This window comes from Pagrus major, chromosome 17, assembly GCF_040436345.1.
Source record: "Pagrus major chromosome 17, Pma_NU_1.0".
Lineage (NCBI taxonomy): Eukaryota > Metazoa > Chordata > Actinopteri > Spariformes > Sparidae > Pagrus > Pagrus major.
Window position 1 is genome coordinate 17,521,746 of NC_133231.1, and position 26,586 is coordinate 17,548,331.

A 26,586-nucleotide genomic window follows, 5' to 3' on the forward strand; every position below is an offset into this window, starting at 1 on the left:
TCTGCGCCTGCGTAAAAGCACAGCGCAGAACAAACTTCTGTTCCTCCCGACTGGCCGACCCGTCAGTGTCGGTGAACCAGCGCCACCTGTCTGTCACGAGCCCGCCAGGAGAGGGAGTGGATCATAGTAGATTAATAGTGGTTCCCAAGGTGGGGTCCGAGGTGCCACAGGGGTCGTTAAAGGGTTTCCAGGAGGTCCTCAGCTGTAGAATGATCATTTATGTGACAGGGCCGTACCCAGGACTTTAGACACACTGAGATCTGAGAAGGAACTGCCCTCAAAACACCCCATGACACACTTTTAAAATGATCATAAATATGTTTTTAGTCATCAATCCAATCTCATTTTCTGTATAAACAATCACCACAAGGGTCGAAATGAACGAAAAACGAAATCGTGAACAAAATAGCAGGAATCTGTTTGGAATCAACGCATAAATGACCCACAAAGTGAACATTATCTTTCTGCCTCGCAAGTTTTATTTTGAAATACACTGCTCAAAATTAGTTAGGTATATTGGGATATGGGTTTTGAGTAGTGTCTAGAGTCCGCACTGTAAAGCGGCATATTTCCAAACATAAAGCTCCCCAAATTTCCCATTCTCAAACCAAAAAAGGACAAATAAATACAAATAAAGAGGAAAAGAAACTATTCTTAACTGTTCTGAAAGTATAAAAGCATAACTCTCACATAAGTCATCCTGTTTTAAATATATTTACAAATATGATATAATCACAGGATTACTAATGTTCTACTTAAGGAAATATTTTCCCGCCCTGTCGTCCTACACTGCAAACTTCACAATCCTCCAAAGTATATTTGTCTAACTACCAGTTAAACATAATGAGAGCTGAAGTCATGTCCCTGCCGGTTTCCCTCATGGGACTTTATTTTGGACAAACAACAAATTATCTTTTGATCCCGATTGAATTGTGCCATGAACCACACATATGATGTTTGTCAATTTAAAAGATAATTTCTCAACTTGAGAAAGTCGCAGTTAGTCATAAAACTAATGAACTATAAGACTGTGAAAAAACGTGAGTATTAAGACTACACAGAGAAGAGTAGCGTTAGTGACGTCGTCACCAAAACCCGTAACTTAAACCTTTTTCTTAAAGGGCAATTCCACCAATTTTCCACGTTAACAGGTCTTGAGGAGTACTACTACACATGTGAAAAAAGTAGCATAAAGCCTTTTGTGGCTCCAGAGGAAGCTGCATGTAATCTGATACCATGATGTCACTCAGTAGCTAAATTGCATTGTGGGTAATGGAGGGCAGGTTTCATTAAAAGGAAGAAGAATGAAATAAAAAGGCAGTATCTCTGGTTATACTGTATTGATTTTGATCATTTTGTTTTAAAACTGTCCATAATGAGTCAAACAATGTTGAAGGACAGCAGTGAAGAGCAGTGGACTGCTTTTCGAAAACCTGGTGCCTGCATTACCCACAACGCATCTTAGCCACTGAGTGACATCACTGGAGGCAATTTATCAGATTACATGCAGCTTCCTCTGGAGCCACAAAAGGCTTTATACTTTTTGTTCACATAGGCAGTAGCACTCCCCAAAACCTGTAAACACATTTTAATGTGTATAATTGGTGGAGATACCCTTTAACTCTCTGAGAAAATCTTTCTGCCCAATCATTATTGCTGTTTGGAGTCCAATACATGTATACATTTTTAACTGTAAACTGAGAATATGACCCAAGTAGCAGCTACAGATTCACACAAACTCCCCTGAGTGCATCTCTTGGACAAAACGTCTTATATATATATAAAATTATAAGATTCTGTATCATTCTCTTTCATTTTAGTGGTATCAGTACAACTTAAACAACACCCTAAAAGAGTATCAAGATCATAAACTTGCAGAGATACCAAAATCCTGACAGCGATGTTACATGTTGTTGTTTCTGTAAGTCAATATTTTGTCTTCAGCAGACAGTATCTGGCTGATTTGTGATGCTGATATAGTTTCCCTGATAAAATGCCAACTTTAGAGGCACTCAGCTGAAGGTTAAATAAGCAGACTTCAGTCAGCAGCTTCATCCTGAGGAAAAATGGCTTGTATTTGTTATGAAAACACCATCAAGCCTTTAAAGCAACATCAACATATCCTTATTTATTGATCTAAAATGTTAATCATCAGAGGAAATGACAAAGCAGACACATCAGTATAAATCAGTGTTTATTTAGTGTTGTAATAATTTAAGAGTGTTGAACAGTGAGTTTGATGCTCCGCTGGCAGGCAGCCGTGACCTCACAGTATCTACTGTAGTGATCTAAAGCCCACCTTGCTCTTCATCTTTGGAAACAAAGATAAACTACAGAATATATCGATCCAGGTCTGCCTTTCCCGCCCTGTCCGAACCATCGGCTGGGAGGCATCGGTCTAAGGCACATGTAGCTTAATAAGTAGAGGCAACATTCCCGTATGGCCTCATGGACAGAAATTAGCAGCTCACATCAGCAGCCTCTACAAGCTCGATGCTCTATCATTTAAAACTAAACACCGACTAGGTGGGAGGTCACAGAGAAGCTGTGCTCTGAAGCTAGTTATATTCTCATTATCCGCTCTGGGTACCAGTTCCATAGGCGATGACAGATTAATCCGTTAAGTCCCTCTGTGGAAGTCGCCCGCAATGAGATGAGGCTGAAACAGTTAATGTGTCTGTTCTGGTCCTGTTGCTGCTTCGGCCTACGGTGCTGTAGATCCGCCCTGTTTCTCTTTGTAGACTCGCAGAATGGCTTCACACACAAACTGGAACTGACACTGAAACACACAACATATAAAGTGTTGTTAGCTATCAGACAACGCTGCTGTTTTTGAAAGGGTTATATTCAAATCAACAATGAACTGATCCTACTGACAAGAGTTGTCTGTGAAACCAAAATTCTTCTGTCATGGAGTCCAGTGTTATCCACAAACTTATTAAAACACATTAGCATCCCAATTGCATTAGCATAGCAATGTTTTATTTAGTTATTGTAAATAAACAGGCCTACCTGCATTACCTTCACAGCCTTCCATGAGGGAACAGCCCGCACTTTGGGAATCAGTAGCCTACGTTTAATATGTGACACTACAAACTGCACCCCCCTAACAATCGTTTGTCAGGTCAGTAATGACAACTTGTAGAAAACCTTGTGAGTGTCGCGGGAATAGTTTTCTGCCATCAATGCTAGGGCTGTTAGCTGGACATCTCAGCAGTTTAATGTGGAAGTGAGATGGAAAAGCCACTGTGCCAAAAACGCGGTACAGTTGAGGAGAAAAGGAAGTTTCAGGAAAAGTGGATTGACTTTTACTTTGCTGGACCTCATGAGACAGATAAATTCATTTGACATAACTACAAACAAGTGGATTTAATGTTAAACACCACCATGATAGCAATCACAAATCCTATGACCAGTTCATGGGCTATCCTGTGTGGCCCTCAGTCATCTGCTGGCTCCTTATGTTGCAATCAGTAATCTAAACCCCTCAACAGAATTTATCTTTTAGAAACTATTTGTCTTTCAAAGCAAACCATGAAATGTTTGTTGAGATTTTCCAGTCTGAACCAAAGTGATGGACCGACCAATCGACCGAAGCTGCCTTCCATAGAGCCATGCTGTTAGCATCTCTAAAAATAAAACTGAATATTTTTGGCAACACCATCTGCTGAGGAAGACTGTGTGAAACAATCGAAAGCTCCAGAACAGCTACTGAGCGGGCCTTGTGGTGACATTGATTTTAGTCTCACAGACAGGGTTGGGAAGCTGGAAAGTATTGAGAGACGAACTAGCACACTACAGGATTTCATGAGATTTGTTGCCAGCCTTCTCCTTCAATGCACACGACGGTTTGTCCTCTGACTGTGCATGTTTTCCATTACTGTCAGAGACACAAACACATGAGGGAAACCTGAGGAAGCGTTCCATCAGCACAAAAACATCAGAGTGAAAAGCCTCAGGGATTGGATCTCCTTTCAAAATAAGGGCGATAGTGGTAGCAGTAGTATCCTGGAAGCAGGCTTATGATTGGAGGGTTGCCATATTCCCAGCACTACCTCAAACCAAAGCAATGAGTAACACTTTCCTTGACTGATACCGCTGAGGTGCAACAGAGCACGGCTTCCAACTCCTGCCCGCCTGTTCCACCTCATCAGCCGTCAGTGTAACACTGTGGCAGCCACATTTCTATTAATGAGGGTTGAAGTTGAGGAGCACACAGATGTCAAAAACTGTGACGTTGACCTTTATAAAGTCATTTTGAGACTCTAAGTTCTTAATATGGTATTTTTAGAGAATTCGACAGATTTTTAATCTTCCAGAAGCTGATCACTTTCTTTAACCTATACAAAACAAAAGTTTTTACATTTCAAACTAATTCAGGATGTCTAATGAAAAATAAAATCCCAAATGTTATTTTCTTAAATAATAAATGCACGATTTGACCAGCCTGTTTTGAGCTAAGAAAAAGCAATTTTCTCTGACTGTGACAAGCTTCAATTCCTTTTCAGCACCCCACCATTAAAAATAGTTTTAATTTCATGATTTATCCAATCCAGATAAGTCCGAATCTGCCCAATGACAGGCATTAAGAATAACTATAATAACTATTCAGAAATAGACAATCATCCCGCTGATGCTCTTTGCTTGTGTAGGTCATATAGAAGCAACGTTATTAAATTGAAACAGTTTCATAACCACTTAAAGACTCATAAACTTGATGTAGAACTATTGTGGACAAATCTACAAGTTATCATGACGCAATAAATTAAAATAAAGGATTAAATAAGGGAGAGAGGAACCACTGTGGTCAAATAAATAAATTCCAATGATACTATGAACCTAAGTGTGTTTCTGTGTACCGTGGTCTGAACCATCATGGCTCGCTGATCTCTCAGCGTTCTGACGATGTCCAGCGGGAACACCGGCTGACCTGCATCCAGCAGAGTGAGCGCCGTTTCCATCGTGATCAGAACACCTGTCCGTCCAATCCCAGCGCTGAAAGAGTCATTCAAAGCACACACTGAGTGTACAGTAGAGGCGGGTACGCTACATGCTGGCAGTGTTTAATTAGGGAGAGAGAGACGGTGTGTGTTTTTGTGTGTGTGTGTTACCTGCAGTGTACCATTAGTGGCTCTTCACCTCTCCTCCGCTCCCTGACCGAGCTGATGAACAGCAGAAAGTCTGAGGGGTCATCGGGTACGCCGTGGTCCGGCCACGCGACGTACTGCAGGTGTGTGACTGCACGTTCCTCACCCCGCTAACACACACACACATGAAATGGCAGGTAATCAGAGAGTATTAAAGTATTGCATAACCTTCAAACAATAAATAAACATGTAACCTTTTGGAAATAAATCACCCACATCAGACTACTTGTTACAAAACAAGGGTTTAGTGGAAAAACGGAGCAGGTGAGGAGCACAAACCTGCACGTGACCAGTCGGTGACACTGATATTAGGAAGTGAAGAGGGACACAGGTGGGGTGGAGAGAGGAGAGAGGAAAAAGACCAGAGCTGGACGAAAAAGTGAAGGCGGGGAGGAAATAGCTGAGTTTAGAGTTTATAGCGGTCATGTGACCTGTGACTCCATGCAGGGATTAACTCGCTCCGCCAGAGGAGCAGATGGGCCCACACAGCAGTATCTGTGACTGCATGTGTGTGTGCATTCAGACTTCATGCCTCCTTGAGCATTATCTTTGTTTGTTTACCTGTTCACCATGGAGGTGAATGTGAAAAACAGCTCATTTAATCTGATTATCAACCATATAAACTTCTCAGGAAGAGACCCACACTGCTGCACATCCACACATACAGTACGCACAGTAGGAAATACAGTAATATACATGCACATGCCCTCCCACATGCACATACAGTCCAAACCACCCACACAGAAATAAGTGTATGTATGTTGGCTGCAGATAGTTTGCCAGGAGTGGCTGCAGCCTGCAGTGAGCTCTGTTATGTGACATATGGCACAAACATGGAACATATTGCTACCAAACATACAAACAGAAAAAGCTCCAGGTTGTGTGACCATGGTCATGCTTTGCTCATGTCTCATGAGGATATAAAAGCAGGCATGCATTTAATGATTATTTTCACAATTGATTAATCTGCCTGCTTCTACCTCGAAAAAATGTCTGTCGGGTTGCAGTGGGACAACAGTTTCAAGGTACACAGCGACATGAAAATTGACAATCACCATACTGTATACATTTGCTTAACTTTTAGAGCTCAGCCGATAAAGGATTTTTAGGGCCTATGCCGATAATAGGGAGTAAAAAAATGTATATGTCAATATATTGGCCAATATACACACATTTTTTGCAATTTTTTTAAAATGTGTTTAAAGAATGTGTCTAAAACTAATTTTAAAAAATGATATAATTTCAAGAATAAAAAGTTTTCCTATCAGTGTACATTGGACAACATACTGTACACACCATTACAGATATATCTGTCCCTGCCCACTGCTGGGCCTTAAAGGTACTGCAGATGGGCAGCGATAGGTTCAGAAATAAAGAAAAAAAAAGTTTAAAACCACAAAATATTGAATTTACTACAATGTTAAGACATGTAAAATCATCACATTTTCACATTTGAGAAGCTTAAAAAGTTTATATGTTGGACTTTAAAGGTCCCGTGTGTATGATTTAGGGGGATCTAATGTGCAGATATGGAATATAATATTTGAAATGATGTTTACATTAGTGTATAATCACCTGAAAAGATTCCTCCCCTTTTTTTTATTACCTTAGTTTTAGTTTTCATTTACACCTACAGAAAGTGTGGGTCCTCTTCCACCATGTTGCACCATTATGTTTCTACAGTAGCCCAGAAGGGACATACCAAAGACTGGCTCTAGAGAGGGCCTTTTGTGTTTTGCGTGGCACTTAATGGAACTAAATCCTACACACTGGACCTTTAAACAATTACACCATTATTAAAATAGTTGCTCATTAATTTTCTGTAGCTTTAGTTTCTGTACCTGTGTGTGTGTCAGGGTGAACTGTCGCGTCACGTACGCCAGGTTACACTCCTCCGAGTGACACTTCACCCGCATGTGCCCGTAATCCTTCACTTCTGGCGGATGCGGCCAGTACTGGTGGCACTTGGTCTGCAGGTGTATGACATCAACCGACAAATTACATTACATCTGATGTGAGTCATGAGTCAGGATACAATTTACAACTGCTGCTACATCTGCTGCACTCGCCACTCATGAAATCAGACTCGTATTCAACAGTGTGGTGCGTTCCACCCGCCAGACTGAGGAACAAAAGCAATTCATCAGGAGCAGGATGTGAACTGATTGTCGATGTGTGTGTGATCCTCAAGAAGAGGGAAAACTTGGGGCACTTGACGAATAATCAATCAATTAATGTTAAGCATCTGGTTACCAAGCAACAGGCAAGCTGAGACAGAGACATCTTCACTCAACACGACCTTGATGCGTCGCTGCCTCTGTCTCCGAGTGGATGTGTCTTCACCCTCAGATGATTTATCTCATTTCCACCCTGCTCACACTTTACATTTAGCTTTCCGCCACAGTTGAAACCCTGTTATTATTCACAACTGTGCAGATTGATTGTTTTTGTGTGCAAACATCCCCACTTGAGCTTGTAACTACAGTAATCATGTATCAAATAAAACAGCATGTAATAATGTGCAAGAAGTAATTAGTGTGCTCACGCATCACTGACACCGAGCTGTGTGATTTTACGTTCAAGAGTTCCCTTTCTGTTTACTCGTGTTTGTACTATAAAAGTATGAACATGTAGAAGTATGTATACCCGTCCTCTCTCTGTCAGAGTTGTTAGCATGATGATGGTGTGTATCTGCTGCTCCCAAACAGTCTGCCAAAAGTGAGTGAAGGTCTGTGGCAATGGACCCTGAGCCGCAACATAACGTAAACAAACACCAGACACTGGGGGCGCCACCTAAGACACAGACGAAGATGCACACACACACCACATAGAGGATGAGTTTACATTTAATGTCAGACAAGGACACGAAACACAGTTCACACATCAGAGATGCGCACCGTGATGTGGCTGGCGTTGATGTAGTCCTCCCGACCCTGGAGCACCACCCTGGTAGAATCATCTGAAAGAAGAGCAGGAGGGTCATAACAGAGCTGTCGACGCACCGCAGGCCAAAACAATTAAATTTCATGAGGTGCCACAGCTCCAGATGAAGGTTAGAAAGGCAGCACAGAGCTGAAAGTAGAGGGGTTGAGTGCACCAGGTAGGGAAGAGACGAACAGCAGCAGGGGACAGACACATAGTCACAATAACTTACAAGGTAAAACATCCTTATATCGATTCTTGTCCATGTTCTCTGGGAGCCGAGCACAGCTAAGAAACAGACCCGGCTTCCTCCTGTATAAATTCTAGAAATTACAAGCACACGTGTAAACAAACACAAACAAAAACTACATATTCCAAGCCAGTCACGGCACCTTTGTTTTGGATTGTCAGGAGTGTAGATTAGGGCCAACATCTGTCCCAAAATCGGCTCGTTATGATCCCCAAATAACTACCTAATCCTGCTTAAAATAAAGAAGTATTCTGCTCCTGCATATAAAAACCTGTTGACTTCATTTTAAATACCTCAAAATGAAAGCTAAGTGTGCCAGACTGTATTCCTCTCTCCAGCTGTCTCACTGACTCCTCCAGTGTCGTGACCCGCCCCGACTGGCCAGGTGAATGCGGCTTGTCTCCCTGCGATTGGCCGGTGAGTGTGAGGGCGGGAGGCAGCTGCAGCAGGGGTGCCACACGGCCAGTACCTGGAATACAAGGACAGTTCAAGGCTGTGATAAATATTCATAGAAACATGACAAGACAGTGTGCCCACTTGGATCACACGCTGCTTCAGCAGTTTTGTCTCTCTGTCACACACACACCTTTACGTCTGATAAGCAAGGCCAGCTCTCTGGAGTGCGACTCTCTGCTGGCTCGTATGAACATGACAACCTGGTCATGCGTGTGTTCAGAAATGTCTCGACCGTTGATGAGCACCACCAGGTCTCCCTCCAGGAGTTTGGGCTCACATCGACCTGCCTACAAACAACAGAGGACCAATTAAAAACTTACATCCACACACCAAACGTCGATCTGTCTTTTCGGTCTAGGGCTGCAACTCAAGATTAGAGGAAGACCGATTTTATAGCAATTGTATATGTCTGTATCAGTTGTATGTTGGCCAATAAGTAATAAGAAATTGCAGAAATGCTAAAAAAGGTTTGTGGTACTTAAACAGTAAGCATGGAGTGGTTCTTTTGGTGACATCCACAACTTTTGATGATGGAAATGCAAAAATAACCATTCTAATGTGTAATGAACAGAATTCAACCAGACTATTTTGTGGAAATGTGACAGAAACATTATCGCTATCACAAATTATCTCCACTTTAGAGAAATCTCAAGTTAATTTTTAAACAGTAAAATGTCTTGCTCAGTTTGCATCTTGGTCACAATTTTCTTTTAAAAATCTAAGGGATCTGAATTGAGATATTTCTTCATGTTTTGCGTTTGTTTTTTAAAAGTTACCATCGGCCACTACAGCAGCGAGTCCTTCTTCTTGTTGCCACAAAGACGATCAGAATTAAGGTTTTCATATGGACAATATAACTGCTAGACTACAATTAAAAACAGATGTATTCCTGACTAAATGGTCCCCAGTTATTTAATATCTTTTCAACAGTAAAACAACTGGTCGATTCTTTTTCTCCTCATTTAAAGTTTTTTATCTTAAAATAACAGCCTCAGAATCATTCTGATGGTACAGTGTCTTGTAACAGGGTGGATGGTGTCTCTGTCACAGCCAGTCAGCCCCCCTATCACTTGTATCTGCACTATGTAACTTCAGTGGGAGGGTAGGATCACAGCGTTACATACATGTTTACTTCAACATACAAGTTTTCAACACATAACATTGTTATGATGTAATGAGTTTTGTTTGTAGTCAGCACCTACATTACAACTGACACTGTGACAGACCTGGGAATTGTATTTACGACAATGGTGTTGCACTCAGAAACTGTGGGGGGCGCCAAATCGCACGAAATGCCAATTTTTACATAACGTTCCTTTAAATATGAACACCTTGTGTCTAACTTCTCCATTATAATGTACCTTTTTTGGGGTTTTCTTGTGTTTGACTATTCATTAACAGTATATTTTCAGGGTTGTTTCTCAGGAACTAAATATGGACATTGAAAAGACAACAAAAATCCATGGACTGTCTTTACATTTATGCATGAATTGCATTTGTGAACATAAGATACAGAGATGAGATAGATAATTTAAGCAAAAACACAGATACACACAGGGATATAAGAATTAAAATGGAAATAGGAATATAAGAGTAATATTGCCAGCACTCTACAACTGTATTTGAATGTTGTCATATAGGATTTTTCAAACTGCCAAATATCGATATCAGGTTCGGCCTCAAAAATCCAGTATTGGTCCAGCTATACTAACATTTTCCTTTAAATGACCAGTTGACCAGCATAAAAATAGTGCATAATGTCTCTTGGTCACAATTTTTACAAACAGATATAAGGAATCCAAATAAAGAGAGTTGGTTTCTGTTTTTAAGGGTAATTTCTTATAATATTTACATAATTTTTTTGAATTATACCTTAATCCGTTTAATTAATCAACTAATTGTCTCAATGGTAAGAAATGTCCACAGTGTCCTCAAGCCAAAGGTGACCTCTTAAAATTGTTTAGATTGTCCGACCAACACTCCCCAACCCAAAGATATTTCATATTCCTATCACATTGGCATTTTTGCTTGACTTACATGATTAATCGCTTTTCAGAATAGTAACTAAGTAATTTTTTGTGTCAATTGACAAATGAATTGATTGACTAATTGTCACAGCTCTGTGTCAGTCCAGTCCATCTGGATAAATATTAATCCTTTAGTCGATACTGTTCTCACATTTCATCACAAAGGTATTTTGCCACAACCTGGAGACGCCACACCGTCAAAGCACAAACACATGTGAGTCGGTTCTTACCGGAGAGTCAGGTTTGACGTGGGAGATGGCCAGAGGCATCTTTTGATCCACCCCACCCTAGAAAGAGTTGGGCAATTAAATGGAGCAAGACCGCAGGTGACAACACAAAGTGTGTAAACAAATGAAACTTAGTCCTTGTGGGTTGAGTGTAAGAGAGCGACTCACTTTAACATTGAAGCCAAACTTGCCCTCATGATCGGGGGCGATACATATCAGCATCAAGTCACCATCGCCAAGAGCACCCTGCGTAGATACAAGTACTCAGAATCAATTCATATGCGTGCAAATGATGAAAACAAGTAGACTCATTTAGAGTTGACGATTAGATAACAGACCTTGTTGTAGTGGTGTAAGCTTTGGTCACCATCCTCCTCTCCGATACTGTCATCAGTTTGCATCAGAACCTCATCTGTCACATGGTTATAAGTGCCAGAAAGGCTGAAAGAGATGAAATAAAGAGATTATACAGACTAAAAAAATGACTTTCAGAAATAAATATTATGACTTCTCTCATATCCTTATCATTTCTTTTCTTTTGTTAAAATAAATTCTTTGACAACACACATTAGGGCTGAACGATTTAGGAAAAATACTTAATTGTGAGGCCTATCTGGCTGTCAACACAGTAATGACTATGATGTGTTTGTAGCAATAATTACAAAGAGGAAGCAACAGTATGTAACTATTTTACCTTAAAATGACAGCTTCAAAATCATTTTGATGGTACAGTGTCTTGTAATAGGATGAATGGTATCTCTGTCAGTCAGTCTGTCAGTCCCACTCTGTGCCCCAATCGCTTGTATTTTGACTATGTAACTTGGATGGGCATGTAGGATCCCCCAGGAAAAGTGTGTAATACTTTATGGCACTATGTGACACAATAAAAACTATGTCGGAGAACTGGATCATATTCTACGGGGAAAATGTTTTCTGGTTTTCCCTCTGATGTCCTCTGGCTGCTCTGCCTCAACACTGATGGACAGATAGCTTTAGTTGTTGCTAAAGTAATGGCTAACTGCTCTTCCCAAACATCCAGATTTCAAATCGATACAGAGAGGTGCTTCTTTTTTGAAGTAAACCATCTTTGGTTGACACTAACCATTGTTGAAAATCTTATTTACAAGCTTATTAACAACATAGCAGATGCTTCTTTGCTGAGTCAGAACTTATTCTGAAAAGGTGTTTCCAATTGAGGACGTTATTACGCTGCTTTTATCAACCATGCACATAAAAATACACTGAAGGAAACACGGATACTAATTAGAACTTTACATAGAGGTATATATGTCATGCCAACTAAGCCCACTGAAGAGAGAGAGAGTGCTTGAACCTCAGAAGTCGATAGAAACCATTACTGTTGTATCTGATACTAACTTATGCGGTGAATCCCCTTCACTGTCCATCCTGCTGCTGCTCACGGATGCCCTATATGTGTAGAAGACATCCTCTCCCTCTGACATGTCTTTCAGTTCATTGGTCAGTTCAACTGAGGACGGGCGAGGTTTACGGATACCGTGGCGAACTCGAGGACTTCGCCTGCCAGAGAGACAAAATTTCATCAAAAGACAGGACACAAAGAGGATGCTGAGTTAGACAAAACCTGCAGGTCGTACCAGTTTGGGGTGGTTGGGGGCGATCTCGAGGGCAGACTCTTGGTCTCGAGGTGTTCTGATGAAATTGACCTCTGCAGGACCGGGTTCCACACCATCCCTCCCACCACACGCTGGCACACTGGACCACTGAACATTAGGAAGGAAAAGGAGAAAACTTTAGTTCAGTATCAATGAGAAGAAGGTACACATGAATATACAAGCGCAGGCTCACCTCTCAGTTTTACTGTTGCCGAGGCCCAGGTGTTGTGTTATGAGCTTTCTGTAGGACTGAACTGTGCTGTTGTTGTATTTGGGACTCCGGGCAGTCCGGTTGGTGCTGAAGAAGGAGTGATGATCCACACAGGACCTCCACAGGTTCTTACAAGTCTTGGGACAGGGCAGAAGCAGGGACACCTCACAATCCTGGGTTTCCCCCTGCAAAATGAAGACATTAGGCTTTTGTAAAGCTTTGAAATGTAACTCTAATATTCAAGGGCACATCTCTGTTATGTAACTGATTCTGCTCAGGTTGCTTGTCAGGTATAAAACACTGCCTCTTCTTGTATTTTTCATGAATGATTTATGACTTTTCACACATTGAAACACACAAAGAAAATCTGCCAAAAGTGTGGATATGAATAATTTAATCCATTCACCTGTATGTAGTCCGTGCAGTGTTGTAAGTGTTTAACTATAATAATTACATCACAGCTCAATAAAAAAGCAATCAAACAATTGTGCTGACATTGGATTTACCAGTCAAGTGTGCAGAGCAATTAAAAGCAGCAATTGCTCAGAGCAGATCAATCAAATCAAGAACGAATAGACCGTAGACGGACTCACTTACATGTTTACGTTTCAGGTGTATGAGAAAACGTTTCCTCTTGAATGAAATCTTGATGATGTTGCCCCTACATGTGAAGAATGCAGTTTGTTGAGGCTTTAGAGAATTACAGGAACATGCCAAGTAATTAGTGGCTCCATCACTCACCAGGGGAAGAAACTGGAGCAAATCATATTGCAGAAAACTGCAACACCACTGGAGGCCAAACCCACCATCAGAGGGGCGTTGTTGGTGTCCTGAGAGAAAGAAAGACGAGGGAGTGACTACAAGTGTCAGTAATGAAAGGAAGTTAAAGGAACAGTTCACCTTAAAATCAAAAACATATATTTTTCCTTTTACCGGTAGTGCCATATATCTAGATTATTTTGGTGTGAGTTACAGAGTTTCGCAGATACGGCTGCCTTCTCTCTAATATAATTGAACTAGATGCCTTGTGTTGCTCAAAGCACCAAAAAAGGAAGACATTTGCTAAACTCAACAGAACTCCTTCCAGAAATCATGACTCGGTTACTCAAAATAATCCACAGACTTTGTTGTGTTCAGTTTCATGTAGGAACTATTTTCTAGAAAGCCACTAACAATGGTTGCTTTTTCACAAACTTTTACTCCAGTTTCTCTTTCAAACTGGGTGCTAACTGAACAATGTTCTAACACTGTTTTAACAGAGATGGATTTGAAAGTATTAACAGGCCAGCGTCCATCCAGGTGTTGTGTTTCCATTGCAGCCGATCAGAGCTAAACGCGATAAATACCCGTGCAGAGTCAATTGACGCAGGAGTAAATGCTGATTATACACATTCACATTGAAGACAAAAGCCAGATGTTAGCAGGTTTTTTGACCAGTGTGAAAGGGGTATTAGTTAGCTAGCCTCTTACCCATGAGTCCCTCTACACGGTGACACGGTTGGCGGATGTAGTTCAATAGAAATAAAATAGTTCCTACGTGAAACTGCTCACAACAAGGTCTGTGGATTATCTTGAGTAACCAGGTCATGATTTCTGGAAAGAGACATTGTTGTTGAGTTTACCAAATGTATGTTTTTGGTGCTTTGAGCACCACAAGCCGAGTGCCATCTAGTTCCATCATATTTGGGGGATGGCAGACATCTTTCTAGTCCATATCTCCAAAACTCGGCAACTCGCACCAAAACAATCTAGATGGATAAATAGCACTACAGGTAGAAGGAAAAATATTTTTGATTTTGGGGTGAATTGTCCCTTTAAATAGAACACATGAGCGATTAATCAAAGGAATCAGTCTACCAAGGCAGCATGCAGCTCCACTCCGTACAGCTCAAGCGTCCGTGCTGTGTTGAGGAAACACAGCTCTGCCTCGCTCTGCTTCAGCCCCCTGGGAACGCACACACAGAGTCACACACAACAGCAGGAAGCTACTGCACAATAAGCTGGTTGTTTTCCAGGAACAACTAGATGTAATGAACTGAGGTATTACTTGTGCTGTGGATGCAGATCCTCCACTTTAGACAGAAAGTCTTCATCCTGCTCAGGGATGAAGTGGCACTTGGAGATGTAACCAGGGAGTCTAGACAGACTGTGATCCCCCATCTCAGCTGCAGGTGATTGACACATAAACATATAACCAGATCTACATACTGACAGCTGGGGTACTGTAACAGAGCTGCTGCTTACTGACGGCATCCTCAACAGGAGCAATTACTCACAGAGTTCTTATTAAGTCATTAATCATTTGTTTCTCTTGGAAGAGATGGGACTTACACTGCACAGCGTAAGAAGCCAACACTACAGCTGCACTCAGCGGGCACTGCAACCTGCAATCATGCTCCATGATTATACATCATAACAGCTAAACACAAACTGTGCACAAGAGAATAGGCGGCTGTGTTTGTGTGTTACTCACCGTCCTTCTCTAATGTCACTCCTGATCTGGAGAAAGTACAGGTGCCTGCAGGGAGGAAACAAGACGAACTTTAACAACTCAAACCTGTATTTTCTGTTTCCTTTAGAAACCTCTTCAAACACTCTGGTGTTTTTAGCCACACAAGCTGCCTGGCTCTGCCACCTTGATTCAGACTGATATGTCAACAACTATTCAATGTTTTGCACATTTATAGATCTACAGACAGTCATGGTCCTCAGAGGACAAATTCTACTAAATGTGATGATCCCCTGACTTTTCATCCAGCACCACTCTCCTGAGAAAAATCTTAACATCTGCCATATGGATTGGCACAATATTTGTAACAGACATTCATGGTTCTCGGAGGATGAATCCTACTAACTTTGGTGATCCTCTGACTTTTCAGCTAGTGCCAGCAGCCTGACATTTGTGGTTTTTGAACAAAATGTTTCAACAACCTTTGGATGGTCTGCCATAAAATCTTATACACAAATGTATGTCCCCCCAGGATTAATTATAATAACACTGGTGATGTTCTTTTCATGTAATAGCCTCAAGGGCTGTTAAATATATCAGATTTTCACCACTCCATAATCGTGGCCAAATGAATTCACAATAACAATATCTATAGAAATTTGAAAAAATGCTGGCAAAGAAATCCATTTTTAACCTTGTTTACTATGTGTTTTTTCTTCTTTTGGCAAATAATTAACCTTCAAAATACAAGTTTAAGGAGGTTGAGAGGGAGTCTGTAGTTACTGTAAAAAAAACAACAACAATTACTATCATCTACTCAGCCTCAGCCTTCCTTTTCCTACTGGTGAAAAGGAAACCATGAACTCATAAACAGAAGATGCACCAGGCCGAATATCTTTGCTGAATTATTCAGACAACATTCTCATATGTGTATTATCAACACAATATTGATATTTCATTTAAATATCACAGTTACTTTGGTTTATGACTGAATACCTACAAAAGCAAATGACATTCTCATCATCCGCAGCTGTACGTTGTATTTAGAGCTAATTAGCAACTGTTAGCTTGCTTACACACTAATCTAAAATAAGCAACAGACTAAATATGAGGGTGGCTGTGGCTCAGGAGGTAGAGCAGGTCGTCCACTACTCAGAACATCATGAATGTGGAATTGTCCTTGGGCAAAATACTGAACACCAAATTGCTCCCAATGGCCGTTCCATCAGGTCTGAACATGTGAATGGCTGAGCACAGAAACCTTCCAGTGTACTTTGAGTGGTCAGTAGACTAGAAAGCGCTTTATAAAATGCAGTCAATTTTACATCTGAACTGCTAAACATCAGCCAATACTGCTGTGCCTCAGTGCAGCCTCAAGGAGCAGCTAGCATGGCTGTAACCTCTCAGACTTGTTTGACCTTCATTTCGAACTGGCACCGCATCACAAAAACATGAATTTATTTATTTGGCCTTGGATTGAGCCAAGCATTGATGGTGAATTAAAAAATGCCAAAACTAGATAGACACTGACCAGTAAGTTTTTCATTTTTATCAACAATCCCTGCAAAAAGGACCTTTCTGAGTCATACAACTTCTCCACATAACAAAAACACTCATGACAGAGCAGCACATGTACTAACCTTGTCTGTTCATGCTGCAAAGAGTTGGGATCAGAGATGAAGAATCGTACTCTGAAGTTCAGATAAAAGGGAGAAGCGAGACCTGCAGAGAAATGTCATCCTGTCAAATGTGACACGTACGCATGGTACAAGTTCACCTCAATCATCTACAGCACCTCTTCTCTCCTACACCTCCTTTCTATAAATGTACTGAAATACATTTTAAAACATTTATATATCTAGAGAAGTAATTCCAGGTAAAGACAGTAAATTCTTCAGAGCCAGAACAAGTCAGATACCTTTAATCTGCTTCTTCAAGGGTTTCTCAGGCTCCAACCATCTCTGATAGAGAGAGAGAGGAAATTCATTAAGTATAATGGCTAACTGGGGCTAAAAAAAGCATTTATGCGAGCATACCCTGTGGTTATCATCGTCTTTAACTGCAATCAGCGAGTGCAATATATTACAATCTCAGCCTGAATGTGCCGCAGATGAACAGTGAGCTCACAGGAGAGTGTGTGTTGGCTGTGATCGAGGCGATGGCTGTGCTGGACTCTCTGATCTGCAGACTGAAGAGCTGCCTCTCCTGCAGGCCCAGGTGGTCGCATACGAGGTCCAACAGAACCTCACCTTCATCCTGCTTCTGAAACATGGAAACAACAGACGATTCTATTGATGCCAGCCAAAACTTTGAGTGACATTTCTAATGTCTGCCTATTTGTACATGTAAATATACTGTGCCATATGCTGCAGTAGTGCTTCATGTATAGATCAGGATACTTTCTATCAACTTCCACTTCAGTTTATTTAAAGTGCATATCACCCAGAGAGTCTCTGCACACTTTACAAGTCAGTAAAAACAGCAAAACACAACAATACATGTAAAAGTATGGACACATTCATAAGCACTCTTACACACAAATAAACAGGTAGAAGTGTTAATGAGACGAGATGGTTGAGGTGATTAATTTAAAAACAAAGATCATACAGTGTATCCATAAAAAGACTGTCAATAAGGAGACATTCAGTGATTTAGGTTCATAGTGAAAATAAAATAAATTTGTTTCCAGCCTGATTTTGAAATGTCAACAGAGCCTGCCTCCCATATGTGTAGTATAAGGTTATTCCAGCGAAGTGGAGCTTGGTTATGATATGATATGATATGAGCACCCACCATCTCTGTCTGGATGCAATAAAGAAGTGGATGGCACTCAATTTTCTACAATTGAACCCAGACAAAACCAAGGTCCTCCTCAGTGGCCCAAATAAGATTGTTTCAGAAGTCAATCCCCTGCATCGACCCCCTGTCCACATATGTCAAACCCTCCATAAGAAACCTTAGTATAATCTTTGACCAAACCCACTGAGCAAAAACATATCCAAAAGAGTGCCAGAGCCAGTATTAAAGTGTTTTTGTAACATCTTTCAACGTTCATTATTGATGTCCAAGAGTTTTTACAATATAATTTTACACGTCTTTTCAACTTCAGTCACTTCAGAAGGTGAACTTCATCAATTAGGCCAATGTTCCAAGGCTGGATGACCAAAACATGGTAAATAATAGAGCTGATAAATAGGTCACCTGTTAAAACTAGAGATCCTAGAAGTTTTTTACCACCTTTTTTCTTCCATCTCAATCGAGCAGCCCACTCCCGCCTTCGTTCAAAACACAGCGGCCAGATTTCAATGTTAGGGCTCCATCCCTCTGGAACAGTCTAGACGTCCACTGACAGCCAGAATTAGTCGATAAACGATATATAAACGTCTATACAATGTCCAGAAAAGACGTATAAAAAACTTTCATTCTGGCTCCCCAGAGGACGTCTTTTAGACGTCTTGGATGTCCATAAATGATGTCTAAAAGACATGATCTAGACCACTTTTTGCTCACTGGGACATGGTGGAATATAATGAGAAATAAGGCTGGAAATATATGAATGTTTATGTTTTAAAATATCCAAGAGTGTCTGTGTGGTGATTTTAAATATTAATAATGCTTGTAAATCAGACAAAACAATCAATAATACATTTATCCAGGTGAAAATCTGATTGCAGCACATAACTCTACTTTTCTACTATTCACTGTTTTATTAATCGCACTGAGGGATAACCTGCAGCTCATCCACATTTTCTCCACACTCTCTGTTACCAGCAGCACATTCACATCATGAGGACCATGTTTACTGTCAACTGTGGCGAACAGTGTGTTCCTGCAGCGGGAAACTTTTTGATGTGTGTGGACACAAAATCCAGTCTAAACTGTCCTCAAAGCATGTGAAAATCTGTAAAAGAAAACCTTGTCTTCATGGGAGAAACACAGCGGCCAAAAAAAGTTTAATAATGAAATCCCTCTGCACATCACAACCACAGGACTCGCCCTGCTCTCCCACCGTTCACATAAAGATGCTGCACAGCTGCGGTCCTAGAAAGCAATATTGTGATTGCCTTTCTGCATGTGTGCTTGTCAGTGCTGTCAGGGCAGTGTGTGACATGATGATATGCTCGTGATGTAAAAGGCTCCTCAGTGTGACAAGCTCTGTAAGCTGCAGGAGGTAACAGTGTCCTTCAAACCAAGGTCAACGAGAAGATGTGGATCAATGGGAAAAGGAAAGAGTAGTCGGTCACTGTATGGTGAACTGACACTACGATCATTAGCAGAACCCAGAGACAGATAGGAGCAACATATGATCTCCAGGAAACAGTGTGTGTGTGTGTGTGTGTGTGTGTGTGTGTGTGTGTGTGTGTGTGTTTGTGTGTTACGCACGCTGACTCTGAAGGTTTCGATAGTGCCGTCCAGCAGCTGAACTAGACAGAGCAGGTCCGGTTTTGGCATGTCTGTTACCACGGTAACTCTGCCTCCCTCTCAAGACAAACACCCTGCCCTTAGCTCGTCACTGAGAGGGGACCTGGAAACACACACACACACACACACACACACACACACATAACCACAAAAACAGTGTCAGATGTTTCCAGCCTGTTGTCTTCCAATGAAAGCACCTCCCTCAGGATGACACTGTGTGGTGAGTAATATACTGTATGGGCTGCATCGGGCTGCAGTGAGTAATGCACCGTGAATGCGAAGGAGTGACTGCTGTATGTGTGTGTGTTTGCGTAATTCCTTATTATTTGGCCTGGGTCTGAACATGTCCCTTCCCTCTCCCTGCTGCGCTCCCTCTCTGCGTCTCTCCGCCTTTTGCAGGCAGCTGAATGATAAGAATGTTAAACATTTTCAGAGTTGAACACGCCCATCGACAGCACCACGACAGATCTGAGACCGACCAGGCGCTGGAAGCAAATCACACATGCACTACTAATGCATGCACGTAACCCAAAAACTTACCCTAACATCAATCTGTGTGTGTGTGTGTGTGTGTGTGTGTGTGTGTGTGTGAGTGAGTGTGTGAAAGCTACATGCATGTCGGTGTGTGTCCATACATGTGTCCTGTCTTGGCTTCCAGGTGAACGATTAATGGATCCGGGCCGGTTTCTGAAAGGACACACAGTTTTGTTTGGGTTAATGTTTGAACACGGTGACACACTCTGAATATATTAAAACAGAGCTGGTCCCAGTTTGATGACCAGTTTTCCATGATAACCCTCTCACAGGCAGGCGTCTAATGAATTTACAAGCTAATGCTACATTTAAAAAAGCAGATTCATCATGATGCACTATGACCTCACTGGCTGTTTTGCATCTTGCTGCTATTTCTGATACTGTAACCTTCACAGATGAGGAACTGAGAATAAAGTTCTTGTACTTTCTGATGGTTTGAACACAGATTTCTCTGCCATAGGCTTTTCAGCACAAGTTAAAAGTGATCATTGTAGGATTTAAACACAGCTAGCGTAGATGTTAAAGCTCAGAACTACAGCCTCTGCTGTTACTTCACCAAACACACACATACCAATGAATAAACAGGGCCTCTCTCAGTGTATTTCTGTCGATAATGAACCCTTCACTGACCCCGCTGTACTTTGAGCCCGAGCGCGAACAAGGAACCTGTTGCCAACCTGAGGTTTTCTACAGCTACACCCAAAAGGAGGAACACTCCACCGGCCAAACTTTCCACCAACCACGGGCTTTACGTGCTCGTAGCTACAACTTGGCCAAGTGAATGTGTTTTTCTGGGAAGAGACGGTTTAAAAGACAGAGAAGGAGAAGTGTACCTCGCTCGTCCCGCGTCAGACACGGCTCATATTCCTCGGACAGTCCGCTGTGGAGACCTCGGGACGGGGCGCGTCACAGCAGCCAGGTATCGTTAGGTAAATATCCGGGACAAGTTTCTCATCCCTGCCTGCGCTGACTCCGCGCGGCCCCGCCCCTTCGTCGCGCGCGCTCACGCCGGGATGCGCGCTACCGGGTGCGCGCGCACGCAAAGCATAGGAAAAGACAATACATCGCATCAGTCGTTAAAGGCGCACTATGTAGTTTTGAAGAAGGCATTCAAACTCCCACAATATTAATGAGGTAATAATACAAACTAAAATAAACAAGACATTATTATATTTTCCATAAGTGAGTAAACAAGCTGCTCTCAGAGGAAGGTAAGGTCCCCAGAACACTGTTTGAAGCTAGAAAGTTGGCAGGGTTCGCCAAATATAAACAAAGTAAAACAGTGTTACACTGTGTTGTCCTTTATTCAGTCATGACAACAAAGAGCAGTTGTTTATTTAGTTTGTTTAGGCATAACAAAAATCAATCAATGATGATTTTTCTCTTCTGGTTAAAATTTCGTCCCCAAAACTACGTAGTGCACCTTTAAGTAAACGTATATACAACAGTGTAGTAATGGAAAGTAACTCAGTACATGTACTCGGGTACTGCACTAAAGTTCAATTTTGAGATTCTTGAGTATTTTCCATTTTTTCTTTAAACTCCACGACATTTTGGAGGCAAATATTTTGCTTTTTCCTCCACTAGATTTATTTGATAACTTTAGCTACTAGTTACTTTGCAGATTACATGCTGCATCAGAGCCAAAGAAGGCACATTTTTTAATTGATTTATCTTATCAGCAATCAATCGGATAAAAAAAAATCAAAAACACTGATTTTCAATAATAACAACAGAAAAAAGGCGAATATCAGATCTGAAAATCGCCCAGGCCAATAATCAGTCAACCCATACTGTATAGGCCTAGATGTACACATATGTAGAATTCTCTTTTACTTGAACTTCTGATACTTAAGCACATTTAATGTCAGATACTTTAAGACTTTTACTCAAGTACCATTGGTATGAGAGACTCAGTTGTACCAAAGAACACTGAAACATCATATCTTACTATTTACTCTCATATAATTTTCACCCTTTATCTTTATAAATCTCCTCTTTATAAATGTCTTTATCTTATTTCTTACTGTTACTAAATTATCATACTATTTTATATCAAAACATTACATTATTATCACTCATGCATTAATGTGTAAGCAACATGATTATCGTCATTATGGATTTATCTGCTGATTACTTTCACATTTAACTGACTGGTCCAATCAATAGTCCAAACCTTACATCATTAAAAGTAATTACATTTATTAGAATAATTCAAATTTAAAAAAACATTAAATTCTGATATTTGAGAAGAAATTTGTCATTTTTGCATGAAACATCCCTTAAACAAGCTGTTATACATCGCAATTGACTATATCATTTATGAATTAATTGTTCTGCTGTATTTGTATATATCATTAGGTAGTTTATAATGATGCATCATATTATGCAAGTTCTTCACTTGTACCCTACATGCAAATATAAATGTATGAGATACCTAGGAATCACAGTTGTCAAATAATTTGATATATCATTATATATTAAAGAAAGTACAATATTTCCCTAAAAAATACTCCAGAAAAGTACAAATACCTCAAATTTGTACTTACTGTAAGAAAAGTCCATGAGCAAATATACAAGTACAATGATTATTGTTGTTATTTTCATTTATCATTACAGCTTTTACATAACTATTAGAAGTTTATCACAGTAATATTAGTGTTATATTTTGAAAGTTTGCTGTCGCCATCTACAGGACAGATTAAGTACCACTGCTGTCGTGTGTGACAAATGTACTGAACTGTATGTAGACTGCATTACTTATTGCATTAAAAACACTCCTCCTGTAAGCACCTGATTGTTTACTAATATGTTGTTTACATTTTTTTCAAAATAAGATCTGCTAACCATAATGTATATTCAGTGGTGTTATTATATTTATAGTATCAAAAGTCAAGGACCCCAGTGTTATATAGTATATTGCTAACATATTATTGCTGATGCATTAATGTGTAACAGCATTTTCTTTATGTAGCTGGTCAAGGTGGAGCTCATTTTGATTCATGTTTTTAGGTAGGGGTAGTTTCATCAATAACTACAATGGCACTCAGTAGGGCGCATACCTCCACCAAGGCCCAACAGTCCTCTTTTGTACTCACTCATAGATACCAGCTGCCCAGATATGCCTGATTTTGTCATCAAGATCTGTCTTTCCAAACAAATACAACAACCTTTAACCTACAAAAACTAAAGAAACCAGGCAGTGCTCTTGTGCTTTAGCTTACTGTATCTCGTTTCTAATGTGTATTTTTGCTGCTGAAGCAGGTTTGAAACCAAGCTGCTTTGACCCAACATTTCTGAGGTCAACAAAAAATCTGTCTGCAGGAACTCCCAGATCTCTGACTGTAAGAAGACCATGAATAAAACACGACACCAGTTCAGGGACATCACAGATTCAAAAGTTCATGATGGTTAAACAGTGGAAATGAAGCTGGTAATAAAGGTTGCGATTTGAAATTAAGACCAGAAATTGTGAGGGTCTTTTGGTTCTGCAGTTGAACAGTTTAAATTTTGTTCAGCTCTCTCAGGCCTCTCTGGTAGGTGGGGTTGATCTGCTGACTCTTGTGTGGGTTTCCACTGTTGTAGGAATGCTGTAACACTGTTGAGATGTGTGCGTTGTGTTCAGCGTCACCTGTTGCCTGCCTGGAGAGGCAAAACCAGTCCCGGCCAGTTTGCATGCCGTCAGAGAGTGATGGAACAAGAGGGCTCAGACTGAGGAAGGTCAGTCATACTAGCAGAAACCAGTTCACCTTGAGGTGACGGGAAAGGGGGGAGGTTTTCTCTCTCTCTGAGGAACCTCCTTCTGTTGCTGTCCAAGGATCAGCTTTCTGCAACAGTAACCAAGACACCCTGTACCTACTGCCCTCAACTCAGCGGACCCAAATTTAGAAACAGACACAGCGACAAACTTGACGTTATTTCAGTATCTGCACTCTATGTCCCATTTTTCTCATTTACATAATCGTATTCTGATGGTATTACTCTTTTATATTGCTCTTCCCGATTCAAGACAACACTTCCCATTAAACCTGTGGGCTTATTTTATCTTGTGGCAAAGCCCAGTAACATCTCTTATCTCAAATTATCTATATCTTCTTTTCTTTTTACTGACGGAAGAGATTAATCTGACACCTTTCTGTCCCACTATCAAGAATTTGTTTATCATCATCTGTGCCAGTCTTAAGATAGTTCTCCCTTTTCTACTTGAACATATTACATAATCACATGTTGATAATAAAATTGTGGTTACGCAAGCCGGAGGGATTTGGATTTAATAGTGTTTGCAGTGCCTGAAGTGCTCTGAAATAAAACAAGCGGTCACTATGGAGGTATACGTGTAATGCTAAAGGAGTTTGGTCATATATCATGAACATAAAACTGGGTCTCTGTGGCGGTGTGGACAGGTCCTGATGTTTCTCATGCGTGCAGCAGCCACCTGAGACAGGAAGACAGATGTAGAGTTGCCATGTGCTGGAATGCTGTCACGAATTCACACATGCAGGCCTATAGTTTCCATGACCCACATCTCTACTCGTGAAAAGTAATGTCTGTGGTATGTAGCCTATATAAAATCCAACCGAAAGGGTGCACTATTCTCTCCTGTTCTACATACAGTAGCCTACATACTGTGATGGTATATAGTCCTTTAACCACCTGTGAGTGTAACATGTGAGGGAAGAAAGAAAGAAAGAAAGACGATAGAAAGAGAAAAAGTTCCATTGATTAGAAATTCAATTGGGATATTTCACAACCTCGTGGCAGGTTCGTGAGCACTCTCATAAGGGGACAGGAGCTCAGCATGCTGCCTTCACGTGCCAACAGCTCCTTTCCTCAGGACCTAAAGTAGCCTAGACTATTTGTTGCACATTCTGGGAGTCTACTTTTCACTGTAGCCTACTTTTTTCAACCCTTTCGCCCTATGGATTGTGGCTAATAGCTATGTGCTATATCTTATCATTATTTACAACTGAATATGAATTATACTATGTCGTGCATTTATTAGGGTTGTTGAGATACACTGATATTGATGATAATCATGATATTTTAAAGTGAAATACTTATATCATAATAATAAAACACAGGTGGTAATATTGTGTAAATGACCCAGCACCTCTAAAATAATTTCTTTTTCCTTTCGTTCTCCCATTGTCGTGGTTGGTGGTGACAATGCACCTTAACACTGGTTATTGCCACCTGCCATTAAAGGTGCTATTTGTAAGAAAAGTTGATTTTTGAGTCTCATTTCTAACTCGTCTAAAAACTGACCCATTGGGATTGTAGGACAGTCAGCCACCATGGCAACGCATCATTATTTTACGAGTTAGGACTGAGACTCAAAAATCAACTTTTCTTACAAATAGCACCTTTAAATGGAAAAAAGAAGTAGAAAAAGGTGCAGTAACCTACTAGCCAGCTACTACAGCATGTGGCTACTAATGCCACAAAAAATCATGTCAAAGGAGATGACTGGCAAGAGTGTTGGTGAATTGTTCTGGCTAAGATAATGGTGTATTAGTTTTATTCGGGTGTTTTTGTTTGTTTTTGTCCCAGTCCGTTTTTTTCTTCCTTTTCTTCTTTGCTAAAATGTATTGTATTCAGTTTGTTGATGCCGTTAGACTGAGAAAAACAAACAATCAAACAAATCTGATACCGTGACAGCCCTAGCATAGCCTATATGTCGCCTTTATAGACATTCATTTGGCGGGCTATCCCTTCCAAAGATGTAATTAATGGCTTTATAAATGGTTTGTTAATATTTATTCATCTATCAGTTATGAACCACTGATACAAACAACTTTCAGGTTAAAGGGTTGTGAGTTTTTCACTTTATTGTAAGCCTACTCAAGTGTGCAGTTATAGCAAGTCATTAATATAATGTCTCTCACGTTCCAAGCAACAATCCTAATTTCTGTCCTCTGCAATTATAAATGTTGATAAATCATAAATACATTTTTCCTCACAGCAATTCATCAAATCAGCAGTTGTAAATGTTGAGAAGATGTTAACAAATGGGGGTTAAATTCGACTAAATCTAAATTAATCTGAAAAGTAAGAAAGCCTAACAAATAATTGTAGAAATAGGACAGTATTTCCCTTACAATCCCATTACAAGTATTAAGTGGCATGGCAATACTCAAGTAGTAAAGTACAAGTACATTTTTACTTACAGTACTTCACTGAGTGTCACATTCCACCACTGCTGGCTCTCCGTTTGACATCTCCGAGGGCACCTAAACGCAGCATTGCCGGTGCCCTCCTACGTCAGCGGTCTTTTAAACTGAGCAGCTCTGATAGTTTGCGAGTAACG

The 26,586-nt window shown here is 40.6% G+C and overlaps 1 protein-coding gene across 1 annotated transcript; it reads right to left on the bottom strand.

The window, feature by feature from the left end:
- Positions 1 to 2,177: 2,177 nt before the first annotated feature.
- ptpn3 (protein tyrosine phosphatase non-receptor type 3) lies at positions 2,178 to 21,246 on the bottom strand. Its single transcript, XM_073485272.1, has 27 exons — positions 21,113 to 21,246; positions 20,381 to 20,432; positions 19,707 to 19,848; positions 17,451 to 17,585; positions 17,242 to 17,284; positions 16,964 to 17,045; positions 15,348 to 15,392; positions 15,206 to 15,258; positions 14,922 to 15,039; positions 14,732 to 14,819; positions 13,616 to 13,704; positions 13,472 to 13,535; positions 12,857 to 13,059; positions 12,646 to 12,771; positions 12,407 to 12,568; positions 11,368 to 11,470; positions 11,198 to 11,275; positions 11,033 to 11,089; positions 8,906 to 9,062; positions 8,613 to 8,788; positions 8,302 to 8,392; positions 8,045 to 8,106; positions 7,794 to 7,940; positions 6,989 to 7,117; positions 5,112 to 5,257; positions 4,860 to 4,995; positions 2,178 to 2,779 (listed from the first exon to the last, which is right to left on the bottom strand). The coding sequence occupies exons 3-27, from the start codon at positions 19,773 to 19,775 to the stop codon at positions 2,705 to 2,707; spliced, it is 2,634 nt and encodes an 877-aa protein (XP_073341373.1). The 5' UTR covers positions 19,776 to 19,848; positions 20,381 to 20,432; positions 21,113 to 21,246; the 3' UTR covers positions 2,178 to 2,704.
- Positions 21,247 to 26,586: the final 5,340 nt, after the last annotated feature.

What these genes read in the sequence shown, in the direction of transcription:
- ptpn3 (XM_073485272.1), bottom strand. Translation starts at nt 19,775, where the DNA reads ATGCCAAAACCGGACCTGCTCTGTCTAGTTCAGCTGCTGGACGGCACT. An exon ending in CTCTGACAGAGAGAGGACGG is followed by an intron (nt 7,118 to 7,793) that starts GTATACATACTT and finishes ATACACCTGCAG; the next exon opens with ACCAAGTGCCACCAGTACTG. An exon ending in CCATGATGGTTCAGACCACG is followed by an intron (nt 2,780 to 4,859) that starts GTACACAGAAAC and finishes TGTGTGTTTCAG; the next exon opens with TGTCAGTTCCAGTTTGTGTG.